This window comes from Clarias gariepinus, chromosome 25 (assembly GCF_024256425.1).
Source record: "Clarias gariepinus isolate MV-2021 ecotype Netherlands chromosome 25, CGAR_prim_01v2, whole genome shotgun sequence".
NCBI lineage: Eukaryota > Metazoa > Chordata > Actinopteri > Siluriformes > Clariidae > Clarias > Clarias gariepinus.
Window position 1 is genome coordinate 18,354,641 of NC_071124.1, and position 18,440 is coordinate 18,373,080.

At 41.4% G+C, this 18,440-nt stretch overlaps 1 protein-coding gene across 8 annotated transcripts in view; it reads right to left on the minus strand.

Moving 5' to 3' along the window:
• Nucleotides 1-18,440, minus strand: part of LOC128512870 (receptor-type tyrosine-protein phosphatase mu-like) — a 250,241-nt gene that overhangs the window by 120,930 nt on the left and 110,871 nt on the right. For all 8 annotated transcript variants that reach the window (XM_053486353.1, XM_053486352.1, XM_053486351.1 and 5 more), the window contains exons 5-6: nt 14,155-14,270; nt 11,878-12,052 (exon numbers count right to left, since the gene is read on the minus strand). In XM_053486353.1, coding sequence (XP_053342328.1) covers nt 11,878-12,052; nt 14,155-14,270 — 291 coding nt within the window. The remainder of the gene's footprint in view (nt 1-11,877; nt 12,053-14,154; nt 14,271-18,440) is intronic.

The following is an 18,440-nucleotide window of genomic DNA, read 5'->3' on the forward strand; positions in this document are numbered from 1 at the left end:
TTTTCGGTCAGACTTGGATGACTACAGCGACGCTCGGCGAGTTCTCAATAAAGAGTAACTTCTGCTTGAATGATATCCCAACGTCTCCTGGTCTCTGAAAAAGTTCCCAACAAAGCTTTTGTCGTCACGATCCCTGACGGAGAAGCCGTGTTTGGTAGGCTTCCTGGTTTGCTGTTCCTCTTCATCTACATTTGCTTCAAGGGTTTGCAGGAAAAGCTGACTGAGCCAGGTCGGACAAACTGCATTATCGATTAACCAAACATCTTAGACCAGAAATTAAATTTCTGAAGGATATTTATGCCCGTATGTGCCGAAGAGAGAAAGAGAGAAGGATTTGCCGAGCAGAACTGTCCGTTCGAGAGCATGTTTATATGCACGGCTACAGCTTGGACATTATCATTGATGAACACATCAAAACTTTATGCCTTTGGCAGCCTCCTCGCTGGCCATGCAGACGGTGTCCTGTTGGATGGCATCATTTAGAGAGGATATATGCCCTCTGGGGCAGGCAGAAATGATTGATGCCCACCACAAGACCATTACAGTATAGCCAATATGATAATAAAGCGTAATTCATATTTATTACAGACGCCTTCTTACTGCAGAGATCGATCAGGATGGAAATTCTGGCACACAGTAATGAATAAATAAACTGGTTACAGGGTGTGTGTGTGTGTGTGTGTGTGTGTGTGTGTGTGTGTGTGCTCAAGGAATTTCTTTTACTAAATAAAGCCACAAACAGCTACAGATCAAAGCTGAGCTCCTCCACTCAGCCTGAAGGGAGCGCTAACAACACAGTATGCTGACACTTGTGCACAATCTGTTTAAGTGTGTAAGAGGGTGTCTGGGTGTGTAAACCTGCCACATCAAGGTCACAGATCCTACAGATGGCTGTTCCACAGTGACCCCAGCCAGCGGCCTTTAAATATCCCATAATCTATCTGGTCACAGACGGCCAATCAGATATCACCTAAAATGAACTGTGTAATCCTGCTCAGTCTCAGAAGCCACGGCGCCACCTTACTGTACACTGCGGCAGGGGAAAGAGTTCAAGTGGGACAGGGAAGAAGGGAAGAAGAGCACTATAAACACGGAGCATGCTAAAATGTTAGCCACACTGGTTAAGCATGAACAGGAACACATAAATCAAAATCTTAGCCTCGGGCAGGAACTCATTAAAGGCTCATGCCAGGAATTTGTTTCTAAGACAAATTTAAATGAATCTTCCTGACTTTTGAATTAATTTATTTCAGGCATACATCAGGACTTTAAGACTAGTGGAAAAGCATTTCAGGTGACAGAGTTAAGTACTGGAGAAAACTCAACATTAAATGATTTGGTGAAGTCAATAAATACGGCACATTGCCTTTAACTCTTAGTCGGGAGAAGAACCTCATTTTGTAACTTCCATGGGATTGATATTATTAAATTAAAAAAAATTTTTTTTGGATATTTGTTTTTGTATTTCTGTACATGCAGTGTTTTTTTTTTTAGACATATGTTTTGGAAAAATTGTTACCCAAGATGTGCAAGGACCCAAATCTCTTTATAGGGCTCTTATTGAAACATCTGGAAATTTAAACATTCAAAATTTCTAAACTTTTTTGACTTTTGTTATTTATTTATTTATTTATTTATTTTTTTTTTTTTTCATTGTTGTCATTTTTGTTTTGCAAATTAAGGTCAGTGAAGCTAGTGTGCCATATACGCCTTCTTGGATTTCCAAGTATTTTAATGAGTGCCTTATAAAAGGTTAGGAAAACATAAATGTATTACAATGAAACAAAATGGAAGGATTTTCATTTTTAACCCTGAGTATGCTTGCTGCAAAGATCATGCGATAAAAACTGTAACATAACTTTGGAATCTAGGTGTGATTTCCTCAGGATTGGATTAGGTTGTTGGATAGCTGAGTGCCACAACTGAGAATAATCAGACATCAGCTTGCAATCAGATATTAGCTGTCAGGAATATCCGTGATACTCTTGTGCCTCAGTTGTTAAATTTTCTCTAGAATTTTTTTTTTTTTGGTAGACTTTGCTTGTACTTTACTAGTTGTTGAAATACATCTAAAAGAAAAATGCATTTCAGTTTAGGAAAGTTTGGAGGTCACCACCTATACAAAATATGTGTATGATACCTAAGGGTGCACATTATTATGCGATTTAAATATTTGTCCTCTGGTTCTCTGAAAAGGAAGTAAGAAGCATTATCATCCTCACCGAATGTAAAAAGTAATTTCCCAACTGAGAAAATGCACATGAACGCAAATCGGAAAGCTCTGATAATACGAATGCAGCTGATATTTGTAGTCCATGTTGTTTTCATATTGCGACTTAACAACACAACTCATGAAACCAGCTGAATTAAAATGCCTAAAAGTAAACGTTCTAAAGTGTAGCTGTATTTCATATGGATTCTGACACCATGACATGCAACAAATGTCTTTCAACAACTGCATGCAAAGAAGGAAACAAGTCAAACCTAATGAAGCATTTGAGAGCACAGGGGATGAAGTTAAAAGCAGAGGGATGCACCTTGTTTCATAGGGTGCAGACAATAGCTTGAGGTGTGTGTGTGTGTGTCCGGTCCCAGTAAGACCAACCCTAGCAAAGGCAGGAAACCCGATAAGGCAAATATGGTCATATTTCTGCAAAGGAATTGCTGAAATTTGAAGCTGGTTTGTACTGTAGCATACCAGGAATACCAACGAAGTGTCTGAAGGACTGATATCGAAGGTCTTTTCTTCCTGCTGCTATTAGACTGTACGAGAGCTGCTCCCAGTGAAGGGGTCACCATAACGCACACACTGTTATTACTGTTATATACTGTTGTTACAATATCTTACAATTTACAATATAGTAACAATAGTTACAATATCCTAAATAAAGCTACAATATTTCATAATATAGTTACAATACCGAAATTATTTGTGCAATAACATTTTTTTAATTGTGCAGTATTATATTACCTTGTGCAATTTGATTTAAAGTGTTTTTCCTTTTTTACACTGTACTGTGTATTACAATTTGTTTTTAATAATGCTTGCTTTTTTCCCTTTTTTGTATTTATACACTGTATTGTCCCTACTTTATGTTTGCTAATTTTTCTTTGCTGCTGAAAGGTTAAAATGTCAGGGGATGAATAAAGGTGAACCTTATCTTACAGAATCTTCTCTTCTCTTTATACTTTGCTGTTATTGGTGTTAAATGGTTGCAGTTGGGTAAGGTAGTACAAGTTCAAGTTCAAGTTCAAGTAGGCTTTATTGTCATTACAACCATATACAGTTAGTACACAGTGAAACGAAACAACGTTCCTCCAGGACCAAGGTGCTACATGCAACATAAACTTACAACATAAATTAACAGAGACACTAAACTAGCTAACCAAGAGGCCTAGTTAACTGGCTAGCAGAGACAGGACAGAGAGACCTAACATAAATTACAACATAAATTAACAAAAACTAACTAGCTAAGTAACATTTTTACGGACAACATAAAGTGCACGTGCAAATGTGCAAACAAGAGCAACAACAAAGTGACAGTGCGCAACCACGACATAACAGAACATAAAATATGGTGTTGAGGTAGTGGGTAAACGTAAACATTCCTTAAAACAGCAGCAAGATTTGAGGAATTAGTGCAAAAATGTAGTCCAGTAATGATCATTGTGCAAAAAGATTGTTAAAAACAGTGAAGCATTTACAGGTTGGTGTGTACGATAATTTGGTGGTGTAGGTCAGTGTGTCTGCACTTGTGTTGATTAGTCAGTCCAGTCTCAATATTTTGAGGTAGTTGAGTTAAGCTGTGTGATAATGTTTGTGTTTGTGTGTGTGTGAGTGTGTTTGTGTTTATCAGTCCAGTCCCTTTTTGTTGAGGAGACGGATGGCTTGTGGAAAAAAGCTGTTGCACAGCCTGGATGTGTGTGCCCGAATGCTTCGGTACCTTTTTCCAGATGGCAGGAGTGTAAAGTGTGTGTGAGAGGGGTGTGTCCGATCAGCCACAATGCTGGTGGCTTTGCGGATGCAGCGTGTGGTGTAGATGTCTTCAATAGAGGGGAGAGAGGCCCCGATGATCTTCTCCGCTGTCCTCACTATCCGTTGTAGGGTTTTGCGATCCGATATGGCACAATTCCCAAACCAGACAGTGATGCAGCCGCTCAGGATGCTCTCGATAGTTCCTCTATAGAAGGTGGTCAGGATCGGTGGTGGAAGCTGGGCCTTCCTCAGTCTTCTCAGAAAGAAGAGACGCTGTTGGGCTTTCTTCTGTAGGGAGCTGGTGTTGAGGGACCAGCTGAGGTCCTTCTCTAGGTGGACACCCAGGAATTTGGTGCTTTCGACAATTCCCACAGAGGAGCCGTTGATGCTCAGCGGAGAATGGTCGCCTCGTGTCCTCCTAAAGTCAACAACCATCTCCTTTGTCTTGTCAACATTTAGAGACAGGTTGTTGTCTTTACACCAGTCTGTTAGCCTCTGCACTTCCTCTCTGTACGCTGACTCGTCGTTCTTGCTAATGAGACCCACCACGGTCGTGTCATCAGCGAACTTAATGATGTGGTTCGAACTGTGTGTTGCTACACAGTCGTGAGTCAGCAGTGTGAACAGCAGGGGACTAAGCACACAGCCTTGTGGGGCCCCAGTGCTCAGTGTGGTGGTGCTGGAGGTGCAGTTCCCGATCCGTACTGACTGAGGCCTACCGGTCAGAAAGTCCAGGATCCAGTTGCAGAGGGAGGTGTTCAGGCCCAACAGGTTCAGCTTCCCAATCAGTTGTTGGGGGGATGATAGTGTTGAATGCTGAGCTGAAATCTATGTACAGCATTCGAACATATGTGTCCTTCTTGTCAAGGTGTGTGAGGGCAAGATGGAGTGTAGTGGAGATTGCGTCGTCCGTTGAGCGGTTAGGACGGTACGCAAATTGCAGTGGGTCCAGTGAGGAGGGCAGCAGGGACTTTATGTGTCTCATGACGAGCCGCTCGAAGCACTTCATGATGGTGGGTGTGAGTGCAACGGGACGGTAGTCATTGAGACAGGACACAGTAGACTTCTTGGGCACGGGGACGATGGTGGTGGCCTTGAAGCACGTGGGAACGACGGCGCTGCTCAGAGAGATGTTAAAGATGTCGGTGAGAACATCTGCCAGCTGTTCAGCACATTCTCTGAGCACTCTGCCTGGGATGTTGTCTGGTCCAGCAGCTTTACGTGGGTTGACTCTGCGTAGAGTTTTCCTCACCTCAGCTGTAGTGAGACACAGCACCTGGTCGTTCGGAGGAGGGGTGGTCTTCCTCGCCGCTACGTTGTTCTGCCTGTCAAACCGAGCATAAAAGTTGTTCAGCGCATCTGGGAGGGAGCCGTCACTGTCACAGGCAGGTGATGTCGCCCTGTAGTTTGTGATGGCTTGTAAGCCCTGCCACATGCGCCGTGTGTCACCGCTGTCCCTGAAGTGATTGTGGATTTTCTGGGCGTGTGCGCGCTTTGCCTCTCTGATGGCCCGAGAAAGTTTGGCCCTTGCTGTTCTGAGGGCCACCTTGTCTCCCGCTTTGAAGGCAGAGTCTCTGGTCCTCAGAAGTGCACGCACTTCCGCAGTAATCCACGGTTTCTGGTTGGGTCGTGAGATGATGCTCTTGGAGACAGTAACGTCATCGGTGCACTTGTTGATGTAGCTGGTCACTGATGACGTGTACTCCTCCAAGTCAGTGAAGTCGCCGTAAGTTGCAGCCTCCCTAAACATGTTCCAGTCAGTGCACTCGAAACAGTCCTGAAGAGCAGAGATGGCTCCTGCCGGCCAGGTTCTCACCTGCTTCAGAACCGGTTTTGAGCGCCTGACGAGTGGTCTGTATGCTGGAATTAGCATAACAGAGATGTGGTCTGAGTAGCCGAGGTGGGGGCGGGGCTCTGCCCGATATGCGCCGGGGATGTTTGTGTAAACAAGATCCAGCGTGTTTTTCCCTCTCGTTGCAAAATCCACATACTGATGGAATCTAGGAAGCACTGACTTGAGATTTGCATGGTTGAAATCTCCAGCAACAATAAACAGTCCATCCGGGTGTGTATTTTGCAGTTCACTGATCTTAGTATACAATTCCCATAGCGCTTCCTTAGCATTAGCGCTAGGTGGAATGTACACTCCGATAATGAAAACAGTGGTGAATTCTCGTGGTAAATAAAAAGGTCTGCATCTAACAATCACAAACTCCACTAGCAATGAGCAATAACTAGAAACTAGCACAGAGTTCTTGCACCATTTCGTGTTGATGTAAACACATAAGCCGCCACCGCGAGTCTTACCGCACAGAGCTGTATTCCTGTCGGCGCGAAACGAGGCTAGCCCGTCTAGCTGAATAGCGGCGTCCGGTACTCTGTCGCTGAGCCATGTCTCCGTGAAAACAAAGACACAGCAGTCTCTAACCTCACGCTGTGTAGCCTGCTGGAGTCGGATGTAGTCCAGTTTATTGCCCAGAGAGCAGACGTTGGATAAGATGATGGACGGGAGAGCCGGCCGGCTAGGGTTTGTTTTTAGCCTAGCACAGACTCCCGCCCGCTTGCCGCGCTTCCGCTTCCTCGCGCACCGCTTCCGATGACCCTTCCTCCGGCCTCCTGCATCAGGCAACGCCGAGGCTTCGAGGCCTGGTTCACGCAGCAAGCCGAGGTCGCGTAGCTTTTCCCGCAGCTCATCGCGGATAACATTAACCGGGTTATTTAGGTTGAAAAGTGTCTGGCTGTTGTATGTACGGACACCAGTTGCGACGATATCCATACACATAGTAAAATAAACGCGCTACACACAAAACGTAAACAAAGTAGCACCATTTTGGCTCCGGAGCGGCCGCTGCGTGCTACTGCCGCGCCGCCATCTTGGATACTTCATATGTTTACAGTATGTAAACATATGTTTTATATTTACTTATGTTCATGTAAACTATAAACATTTAATATATTGTCTAATTTAAAGATTTACTTTCAATAAAAAGCCATTCTTTAATGTTATGTAAGTACTGTATCAGTTTAGGCACCGTTTAGGTACTGGTACCATTTTAAAAGTATTTATTCAGCACCGGTATTGTAAAAACAACTTATAATACCCAACTCTAGGTAGCACTGGGGTTAAACCAAGTGTCTTGGGGAAAGAAATAAGATAGTAAACCATTAGCTAATTGTAACTAATAACACACAAACAATGCTATTCCTCTAAATAATAACAGGAGGAACATTTATTTAACGTTAATGATTACTTACCTGTGAGGACAGGACATAGTTTCCTTCTGAGTTATGATACAAAATACGATGTTAACCTCGATTACATTAATGTATTATTGTATTAACTTACAGTTACATGACTTCTGAGCTGATAAGAGTGACCCAGAGCAGGGTCAAAAACACAACAAAAAAATAATTTGTGTTTTAGATGAATTTGATCGAATCATGATCGATAGAGTGAAGCATTTGAAATGAAATAGTTTTTGTGCATAAAGAAGGCTGCATTGAGCAGAGGTCTAAGGAAGAGCTGTTATGTCATATTAGGACTGTGCTGACATGCTGACAATAATGTCAATAACCAACCTCTGTTTTAAATGCACCTCATTTCTCCTTACAAAGCAAGGTGTCCTTACTTTTAAAACTTAAGTACCACTTCTTGGAAAAGCTATTGTTGAACTGTCAAGAGCTTGCTCTCTCTCTCTCTCTCTCTCTCTCCCCCTATACGATTACTCCTCGGTTGATCTTACTGACTAAAGCATTAGTGCATCAGAGCCACTAGCAGTATGAGATCTATTCAGAGCCATGTAATTAATAGCAAATCCAATTAATACAGTATAACATGATATGAATAATGTTGCAGCTCATCTTTCCAGCCTCCATAGGTGAAGTTACAGTAAGCTGGGCAACATGACACATGCACGTGATTACTTTTTTTTTTTAAAGTGTTTAGTCTTTTGCTTAATTAGCAACTACTAATCATGTTTCATGAACCACCTGCATATGTTGAAGGTCCCATATTATACTATGTTCTTTAACAATTTAACACAGCTCTCAGACTTTCCCCAAAGTGTGACTTTTAATGCTTGGGCTGTTTCAGTGTCTATGTAAATAAGCTACTGCTGAGCCACACCCCAACCGGAGAACAGCAGAGGTGAGCAACAAAAAGCTGTGAATGTGTTTTTTTTTTTTCCTTTCAGAGATGTTTAAAATGACTAAAGATTTAATTTAACATATCCCTGGTAAGACATCAGTCACTTTTCACATCCTTGAGGCACACTGACCTCAGGTATCATGAACAGGATCACTGAAACAATAATGAGCACCTCTATTGATTTCCTACATCTATTTTAGAGAACTTTAGAAAGAGACTTCTAAAATAGTATGCTGAAGTTTACTAGTGTTTCCTGTAAAAGTTTTGAAAATTGACCAGCGAACAGATTTGCAGTATATGGTATTTGGCAGATAAGGTACAGTACTGTAGGAGGCGCATGGCGACTCAGGCTGTTGAGGCTTTGGGTTGCTGACTGGGGTTCGAACCCCACCACTGCCAGGCTGCCACTGTTGGGCCTTAGGGTCAAAGCGCTTAACCTGGTGCCCATAATCTGTAAGCGTAGCAAGGGTAAGCAGAATCCACTGAAATAAGGGATGATCAGTGTAGAACGGACAGGGAAAAATCAGGCCGACATTTAAGCACCTAAAAAGCTGACAGTCGAACAATGACCTACTGGATAAGGACAGCCTAACCGAACAAAAATAAAAAGTAAAGGTAAGCCCTTTTTCTGATCATGTTAATGGAGTGTCTCTGACAGAGATACAGAATAAACGTAAGATGTATACATGTGTCAGGGATTAAGAGACACAAAGCAGGGAGACCTGAGCCCTCTGAAGGGCTTCTACAGGGGGGACAGCTGAGACTGACGGACTGCTGAATAAGACTGTGCGTGTGAGTGTGTGTGGGTAGGGCAGGGGAGAACACAGGCTGTGTGGGTGTGTGTCACTGTGCATGTGACAGTGTGGTATGTGTGAGGAACAGCTGCTACAGGGCTGTTGTTCAGATGGTCAGGGACATAAGGGTGTGTGTAAGACAGAGGCACAAAAATTGTGTGTGTGTGTGTTTGTGTGTGTTATAAAATTAGGGAATCAAACAACTGTGGCCTGCATTAGTACAGCACCTGTGTACTAACCAGAAATAAAACCCTGCAGCCACTTTTAATTAATCAAAGATCTACTGTTTGTGTTAATAGTATTGGAATTCATTCTTTTGTATAACACACTGAAGTTAGCGCTCTTTCCTTCTGCATAGCCCTGTCTCTAATCGGGTTAGATGAGAAGGAAAAACAGCTAATAATTGTCATTGTGATTATCCACTGCTTTTAAGGCGGGTTCTACAGCTGTTATGGTTACCTTTAGCTTACTGTGCGTGATATTTAGCATCCGAGTGGGTTATGAATTCCTGCGGTGGAGTAATGAAACCCTGCAGGATCGGAGAAACCGTGCATTACAACTGTGTGAGGGAACTAGCACCTGACTATAAGATAAAGACTGAAGCGGGTTGCGCGGTTTAGTGTTCGTAGAGTAAACGTGAAATTACAACGCTAGTATAAATGTGTGAAGGTGAGAAAATGATACCGCTGCTAATTACTGTAATCATGCAAACACCAAAGATGAAGAAGAAGACAAGGATCTGACACCCTGAGCTGCTTTTTCAAACACAGACGTGTAAAGTCACTGTTAGGATACATGCTGAGGAGGCCGACTAAGCAATAAAAGACGGTGAAACTGGCCAATGTCACCAAAAAAACTGATTTATTTATCGGGGTTCAAGTCAAACCGGGACTTTTAATTGTGCACAATAACACAGTTATGAGAGTAAAAACTACCTTTATTTCTCCATATAATTTCCTGTGACACTAAGACATTTATCCCAGAGTTTCACTAGTGCTTGGATACCATCATGGTAGAAAGTTTCTCAGCTTAACCGCTGCACTTTTTAATCAATATTTTATTTTGTGTTATTTTTTCCAATACCATGATACGCATTTTAAGGGGATCTGATCAGCAGTAATTCGTAAAACATTTAAATGGCTTCAACTTTGTTATAAATATTGGATAAGTAATACCATATAAGCTACCATATGAAAAATGGTACATTAAGTTGACCATCAATCTACATATTGACAACATGAAAGACAACATTTTTTCCCCAAAATACATAAACAAAATAACAACAACAGTTCATGCCTTTGAAGAGCCTGTCATACATTAATATATTTATTCATACATGAATATTTTATTCAGAATTAGTAAAAACCACTCAGTTATATAATTATGCCCAATATTGTCTATATATATATTACATCTTCTTGATAAACTTATTTTTAAGAATTTTTCTATAGATTTGCCTAAATTCAAGAATATTTCATAAGATGTCAGTGGGTCCCAAACTTCTATTTCACAATGCTGGAGTCCATCATTAGTGGCCGTAATGGTTAAGGCTCTGGGTTAGTGATCAGAAGGATCAGAGACAAGGATCTTAGCCCATTCTGCTCCTGGGGCATTTCTTTTTTTTTTCTGTGTTTTCACAGAGAATTCCTTGGACTGCATGGCTTGGTTGTTGGTCTGGCATACCCTGTGCAGTGTGTGACCTTATGCGTGTGTGTGGTTTTCCAAATTGTGTCCAGTGAAATTAATTTATCACAAGAGGACTCCAGATAATTAAGACGTCTTGAGATAATCAAAGCAAACAGGAAATGCACCTGAGCTCAGTTTGGAGTGTCTTCGCCATGGGTCTATTTTAAAAGACTACTTAGCTAAATGAGGTATTACAGGTTTTAAAACATTTGCAACCACATTGTAGACTGATTGTATTAAAGGGTGCATATAAACTAATTTGTTTTATTTCTATCCAGCGCTTTATCTTTTATTTTTTTTTGCTTGAGCTTGAGAGACCCACAGATCCATGCATGAGGTTATATCTAATCCTGACAAATCCACACTAGCATGGAGTCAAATAGTACTTTCCATTAGCACTGTACACTTATTGGTCACTACTTTGTGTTTCAGACCTTTTTTTCTCTAGCTATGATTATCGATGACAAATTGCATGGTTCAGCTGTTGACGCTGAGGCTGTTTGTTTAGCGGTCTCGTCACAAGTAATCTTTCGAGGCAAACGCATGAGTTCGCTTTGTACTTTTGCTCAACCATAAGAAGGAGAAAAAAAAAAATCTCTACAAGAGCTTCATTCATAACAACAAACCACCCTAGAAATATTGCACTGCACTGCTGGGATCTGGTTAGATACTAACTTCCCTTTAAAAGCACCTGAAAGAATGCCGAGGCGAACGTGGTTTGACTGACATCTCTCTGTGTAGACAGCTGGGATTAAAGCAGTCAATCACCTTAAGCTGCGAGTCCATAAAAAAGCGGCAACAAACTACTAGGGCCATAAATTCAATTCGCTGCTCGTCACGAAGGAGAAAGTGAGAGCGGGAGGGAAATTGAGGCAGAGAAATATTGAAGGCCATTACCTAGCTCTCGCGGCTACGGCAAGGAGGATTTAGAAGCGGGAGCCTCTATAAATTCATATCAACTGACTGGCGGAGGCCTGAGCTGGACAGGCTACTGTACATCAATACACAGTCTTTATGTCCTTCCGGAGTGGAGACGCTCTCGGTGAAGGACAGCGCTTGTAAAGATACACGCATACACACACGTCAAAGAGTCACAAAGAAAGTGCACGGCGTTCAGATAAAATGCGCATCATTCTTTTTCACAGCCTGGTCAGGTGACACTCTGATCTGCGGGAGGAAGTTTTCTGTAAAGTGTGTATGCTGTTTCATACTTTTTTTAGGCACAGGTGTGTGTGGGAGAAAGGGAGAGAATAAAGTATATGATGCAGACTCACGTTTGATAGTGAGTTCTCCGTAGTTGGACACGCCCACTCCCTTGGTGGAATGGACTACGCAGCGGTAACGGCCCGAGTCCTGTTTTGTCGTGTTCACCACGTCGAATATTCCGATGAACCGCTGGTTATTCCATGGTTTGGTGGCCTTCATAGGTGCCTCTCGTCCACCGATACCCTGCAGACACACACACACACGCACAGACTTAAAGTTGGCCCACTAGACAGTTGAATATATAATATATTATATAAACATATATACAGTATATATGCACATCTGTACTGTAATGCACTAGTCTAATATCCCAGTGTGTTCATGGGAACATATTTCTACGTTGCTTTTCCAGGCTGCAAGTTTTCATCTTTTGATTAGCTCTTCACCATGCTTGCACACACATACAGTACATACAACACACACACACACACACACACACCCTTTCCCCAGCTGTCACCCCGCATCGCAGGCAGATGGGGGCCATTTGTGCACTGGAGATCTTTCTTCATTACTGTCATCTGGGGACTTCACTTAATGTTTGACTTTCTTTGGCTGAGTAATGAGGATGTGTTTATTTAGGGGACTAACTACTCTGGCGGAGGTCCTGCACACGCCGAGGATCCAGGAACAGAGACGGAAGAGAAGACGGAGTGCGCGGGATCAGAGGTGCGATTTGGGAATCGCAAGGTATACCCCTATTGCCGAGACAGATGAAATAGTAAATTATGAATTTGCTAATGAATAATTAGCAAAGGCATAAGCAATTAGGAATGTTGGCGCATCAGTCTCTACTGCTGTAATCTCATCCCAGACCTCCTTCTGTTAAACAGAGACACTGAATACATGCATACTGTAGGAGACACTAACAAATGAAAGAAGAGATACTACTCTCAGTTAGGTAAGGGCCAAAGACTATCACGTGGTTCCTTCAAACCACATAACGCCAACCGACCACACCTTTTTGAACTGCTTGTTCAGGCACCATTATGTGTGGCACAACACTGGCACTCGGAGAACAGCGCTATCCACTCCTTGCACTTGCATAAGCTCAAAGACGATTGGCTGTAGATCCGTGATTGATGTAAGAACGCTAAGTGCCTCCCATCCCACCCCTCTGAGAAAGCTCGGCCAATCAACCCTCTCTAGACCCCCTTGCTGTGAGAGGCTACAGCATGACCTGGGAATCGAACCAGCAATCTCCGGACGATAGGGTAAGCACTTTACCACTGTGGAGCCAAAAAAAAAAAACAGTTTAGTAAATTTGCATACAACATCATCAAGTAGACTATTTCTGCCATGTTCCACCTCTTGCAAACATTTCCATACAGGAAGTGTTGCAGATTCTGCTTGGACCCTGTTCAAGGCCTCTGCTAATGTCTTTTTGTGTCTTATGTTTCAGCGCCGTTTAAGTCACGGTCACTGATTTAATGCGATGCTGAAATGTAATGAAAGCAGTCAACTCGACTTACTTTCCTATAAGACGGAATACTTAAGTGTCTTGATGTTTTAAAAATGACTTCCGACTGCTGCTTCATAGTTAAGACAAGGATTCGTCTTTCAATGCATACAGTTGTGTGATGCCTGACCTTGCCACACCTTGGCGAGAGAGAAAGAGAGAGAGAGAGTGCAATAGAGGTTGCGGTTTATAAAATGTCACACTGAAAACTTGATGAGGCATTAGAAAGCTTTACAAGCTCCATATACAAGATGTAGAGGTGGTGTGCAAAGAAAGCAAGATTGAAAGAGGGATGAAAGTGTGTGCGCGGGGGGATGAAAAGAGCTCTGCATCGGAATTAGATGAGCTTGGTGTAATGTTGTCCAGCTGAACAGAACTGAACAGAACAGAACAGAGGCGGAGGTGGAGTTCAGTGCTTTAGATATTTCTGATGAATTCCTATCGATTCCTATCGTACACAGGAACTTGAAGGAAATCACATGAAGGGATTAAATTGCACATATGGTAATGCTAGCGGAAACAGTTTCCTCTAAACACTTCTGTAACATTTAGCTCTTACTTGACCGTGCTGACAGAGAGCACTGAGAGCAACATCTTGAGCTATTTACCCAGAATGCTCTGATTAAGCAAACGTTCAGATGGCTGGTTTGAATAAGCCGGTTATCACAATAACGAGTGTTTACTACTTTAGAGAGCCTAAAATCAGCCCTTAGCTAATATTAATATTTATAGGCAGCTTTAAAGCCCTTACAAAATTCTGCATCTGTACAGTATTTATACAGTAGTATGCAAAAACGACAGCATTTGTGTGTTTGTTTGTGTTTGATACCTGCAGCCACAGTTGGAAGTTTTCTCTCCACTCTCCGTTGACCGTGCAGTGGAAGGTAGCTGTCTGTCGCGCGTTCACCTCCACTCCTTTAATATGGAGGAAATGTGGTGTTGTCACTGCGCACAAAAAAAAAAACACATAAATTATATCAGCACGCAATCTGTATGCGTCCAAAATGCCACTGTAGTGCCTATTGCCAAGCGAAGCTGTTTTTGCACCAGTGCATTGTGGGATTTCAGACGTGCAATAGACTACATTCTACACTAAGTTATCTGTTGATAGAACTAGAGAATTTCCAGTGCTCCACCTCACCAACTAGCCATTAGTCTCACCAGAGACAACAATTGTCAATGAGTGCTATTGTTAATTATTTTGGACACACTTTCGAACCTCATGGCCTTCCTGAGTTATTTTTCTTTCTACATTGTAGAAAGTCCAAAATATCTCCTTTAAACAGTTGATATTGAGATGTACAGTATCTGCTTTTTACAGTATCCTCTGTACCGCCTCCATAGTGGCTCTAATCTGACTTGCTGGTTGTTAATTGGTGATTTTTGAGGCTGGTGACTGAAAATGAACTTCTCCTCTGCAGCAGAGCTACGTTTTCGTCTTGTCTTCCTGGGAAGGTCTTCAGGAGAGACAGTTTCATCATAGTGCTTGATGTTTTTTTTGCGAATGCACTCGACACAATGCTGTTCTTGCAAGAACTGTTCCACAACAGCCGACCTCGGGTACAAAACTATGGGAATTTCAGTCATGGATTATTGAGCGACTGCATTCACAAGTCCTCTGAGAAAAGCTGTCTGCATCAGTCGAGTCCAGGAATGTCTTCATGGTGAAGTCCCCAGTCACCACACGCATCCCACAACCACACACAGACCACAAGGGCGTTGATGCGACAGGATCTCTGTCTTATTGCACAGTTTTGAAGGGGAAAAAAAAACAGTATTGTTATAGATTTTAGAAAATAAATGCAAATACAAACCTTTGACTGGTACTGTCAATGTGACTTGACTTCTGTCAATTCTTAATCATTTTGTGAACATAAGACTATGTGGTTGCATTTGGCCTTTGAGAACTCGCATATTAAACTTGCATTATTATTATTATTATTATTATTATTATTATTATTTTCATTTTATTGTCTCCTGCTGATGTTACACTTTTACCCTGTTTAATTAGTTTTTCACACACCACCATCGGGTTCTGGATTTCCGCTTCAATAAACACCTCATCCTTGTATCCTGAGCCATATTCATATAATAAAATTTTATTCATATTATAACATCCTAAACCAAATTACTCAGACAATATTGTCAATAACAACACTGGATAATAAAAGGCAAAATTTTTTTACAAATATCTGTCATGGTAGCACCACAGAGCTCCTGAACTACAATATATTACCCATCAGTCCCAGAACATTACATGTCATAACCATTCTCAGCTGTGTCTCGTTTCATCCTGATTAGTTTTTCGTTACTTCCGTTCTGGTTTTCAGTGTCGCACTGTCTACATTTTGTTGTTATTGTCGTGCCTGTGTGTTATCTGGTGTACCAGAGTATCGCCACAGTTTGTAGGTTTTTCTCTCATATTGTATAAGGCTGTTGAGTTTTTGTATTTTTTTTATTCATTTATTTCTCTTGCACTTCCCATTACTCAGAATATAAAGATTATTAGGTTGAATATACGTACACTGCCTGAACTAAAAAAAAAAAATAATAATAATAATAATAATAATAATAATAATAAGAAGAAGAAGAATGTTGCTCTTCCAAAAGGGTCAAGGGACAAATTTTTGGGCTGCATCAAATAAAGAATATTGTCATCAAGCAAATTCTACATAATATTAAAACCTGAAAGGTTAGTGGTGAACCATCAATTCCAGGTTCTTGGTCCGATTCCCACCTCGGGTCTTAGTGCATGGAGTTTGCATGCTGCCAGTGCTTGGTGGGTATCCTCCGGGTTCTCCGGTTTCCTCCCACATTCCAAAACCATGCAGATTAGGCTAACTGCCGTTTTTAAATTACCTGTAGTGTGTGGATTTGCATTTTAATCGGAGGTTCTACCGTACGAATGGGAATAAATACATAGCTGGACTACAGAGGTTCCTAGATAAATGCATGGATGGACTCGCATCATAAAAAATTGGCAGTAGAAATCACAGTTATGGTTCAATAGCGAAAGCAAAAGCCTTTCCACATGCACGAGCCATTGAGAACTTAACAGGATTAAGACTAAACAGCAGTGTGGCCATGAAAATCACACTAAACTAATAAAGAGAGAAAAAAAGATTTAAATTCATAAAGATTGTACTTAAAGAAGGTCATGTGGTCTGATAAGTCCAGATTGTTCATAACCCAGAGCGATGGGTGCGTCAGGGTAAGACGTGAAGCACATAAAGCGATGCATCCATCATGTATAGTGTCCCCTCTACAAGCCTCTGAAGGAGGTGATCTGGGGTTGCTTCAATTGGTCAGGTCTAGACTCACCAACAGTATGTGGCAAAAAGGCAAAAAAAAATGAAGACAGCAGATAACCTGAATGTACTGAATGACCAGGTTATTTCTTTCCCTGATGGCACGGGCATACAGTATTCTGGAGCATGCACACACTGGCCACCACATTGAGTGTTGTAATTAAAGCTTAAGAAAACCAAATGAAAATTTACAGTGAGTGACTTTTTGGTGACCAGGAAATGTATTATGATTACTCCACAACACTGATGAAATCTTAATTTTCTTCATATATGGTTATGTTTCCTGTTTTTTTCATTATTAAATGAAACAATTGTCAGCGTTGAAACATTTCTCTAATATAAGAGCAATTAAATCACTTTAGGACGTGCTGTGATAAAAAAAAAAAATCAACTTAAATGCAGTAACAGTAACACTGCTTTCAGTTGTTACATATGACATGAAGAGAAATAATTTAGAAAGAGGCAGATTATGTTCAGCACATGCAGAACACTCTTAAAGTACACAAGAAGCTCTTTAAGCAGGGCTGGCTACAAAGTTTACTCAGTGTAAATAGTGTTTCATCTCTCGTCTGCTTCAGATGATCGTTACTAAACATATAAAAGAAAAAAAAAAAATATATATATATATATATATTCCCCCCCATCAGCTAGATTGAAATCCTATTAAGATATTCATAGCCATCTAATAAACTCTTAAATCTCAAACTCTACAGTTTGCTTTGTTGTACTTTAATTAGTCTTTCTCCGCCTCAACAAGAAAGCTCGCTCCTATCCGGGTCAATATGCATTTATAACGCGAGACTCCGGGATGCAGTCCCATGTAAATCAAGTTACGAGGTGTAATGTTTGATTACTCGTCTCTTGTGGAAATCAGGCCGCGGCGACCTTGAATTGATACGTGAGTCGTTCTTCAAAGACAGTAATGCCGCTAATTTAATCTCTTCCTCTCGCTCGTCTTCCCTCTGTTCAATATTTCATCAGTTACTATTCTGTTTGAAATAGCACTGCTTTTATTACTTTGACCCACCGAACTTTTCCATGGCAGGTTGCCTGTATCTATTTCTCTCTTCTGTATTTTTTTCTCTTTTTTAATGATAGATAGACCCCCTGTAGTGTTAATGACACCTTGGCAGCCGTGCCATCTGCTTCTATGAACAGGAAATGAATGTGACTATTTTTTGCTGTAAATTAAAAAGAAAAAAAACAAAGGTAAGTCCATAATTCAAAGTTCCAAATATCTCAATTCAACGCTCAAGAAGTCAGCATTAATTATCAAAATCATGAAAGCGTTATGCTAAATTACAATGACTGGATCTTTGACTGAGCTGTGTTGATAGTTCATGTCAGACTTTGACAGCCTCAAATTTGACCTTCCTGCCACTATGTGACACTTAAAACAGTGATTAGTGGATTTTTTTTCTTCTTTTCCAATATTTCTACTGTAGGTAAAGATATTTGTGAAGCTGGCAGCAAAACGCTTTACATGGTCACACTGGCGTTCTTTCTATTCAAAAACTGCATTTAGAATATATTTTTTTTATAATAATTTTATTATTTTAGGCGCCACGGTGGCTTAGTAGTTAGTGCTGTCGCCTCGCACCTCCATGGTCCGGGTTTGGTTCCCGGCCAGGTTCAATTCCCGTCTCTGTGTGCTTGGGGTTTGAATGTTCACCCTGTGCTTGGTGGGTTTCCTCCGGGTACTCCGGTTTCCTCACACAGTCCAAAGACATGCAGATTAGGCTAATTTGTGTTCCAAAATTGGCCGTAGTGTGTGAATGAGAATGTGCCCTGTGATGGATGGGCACCT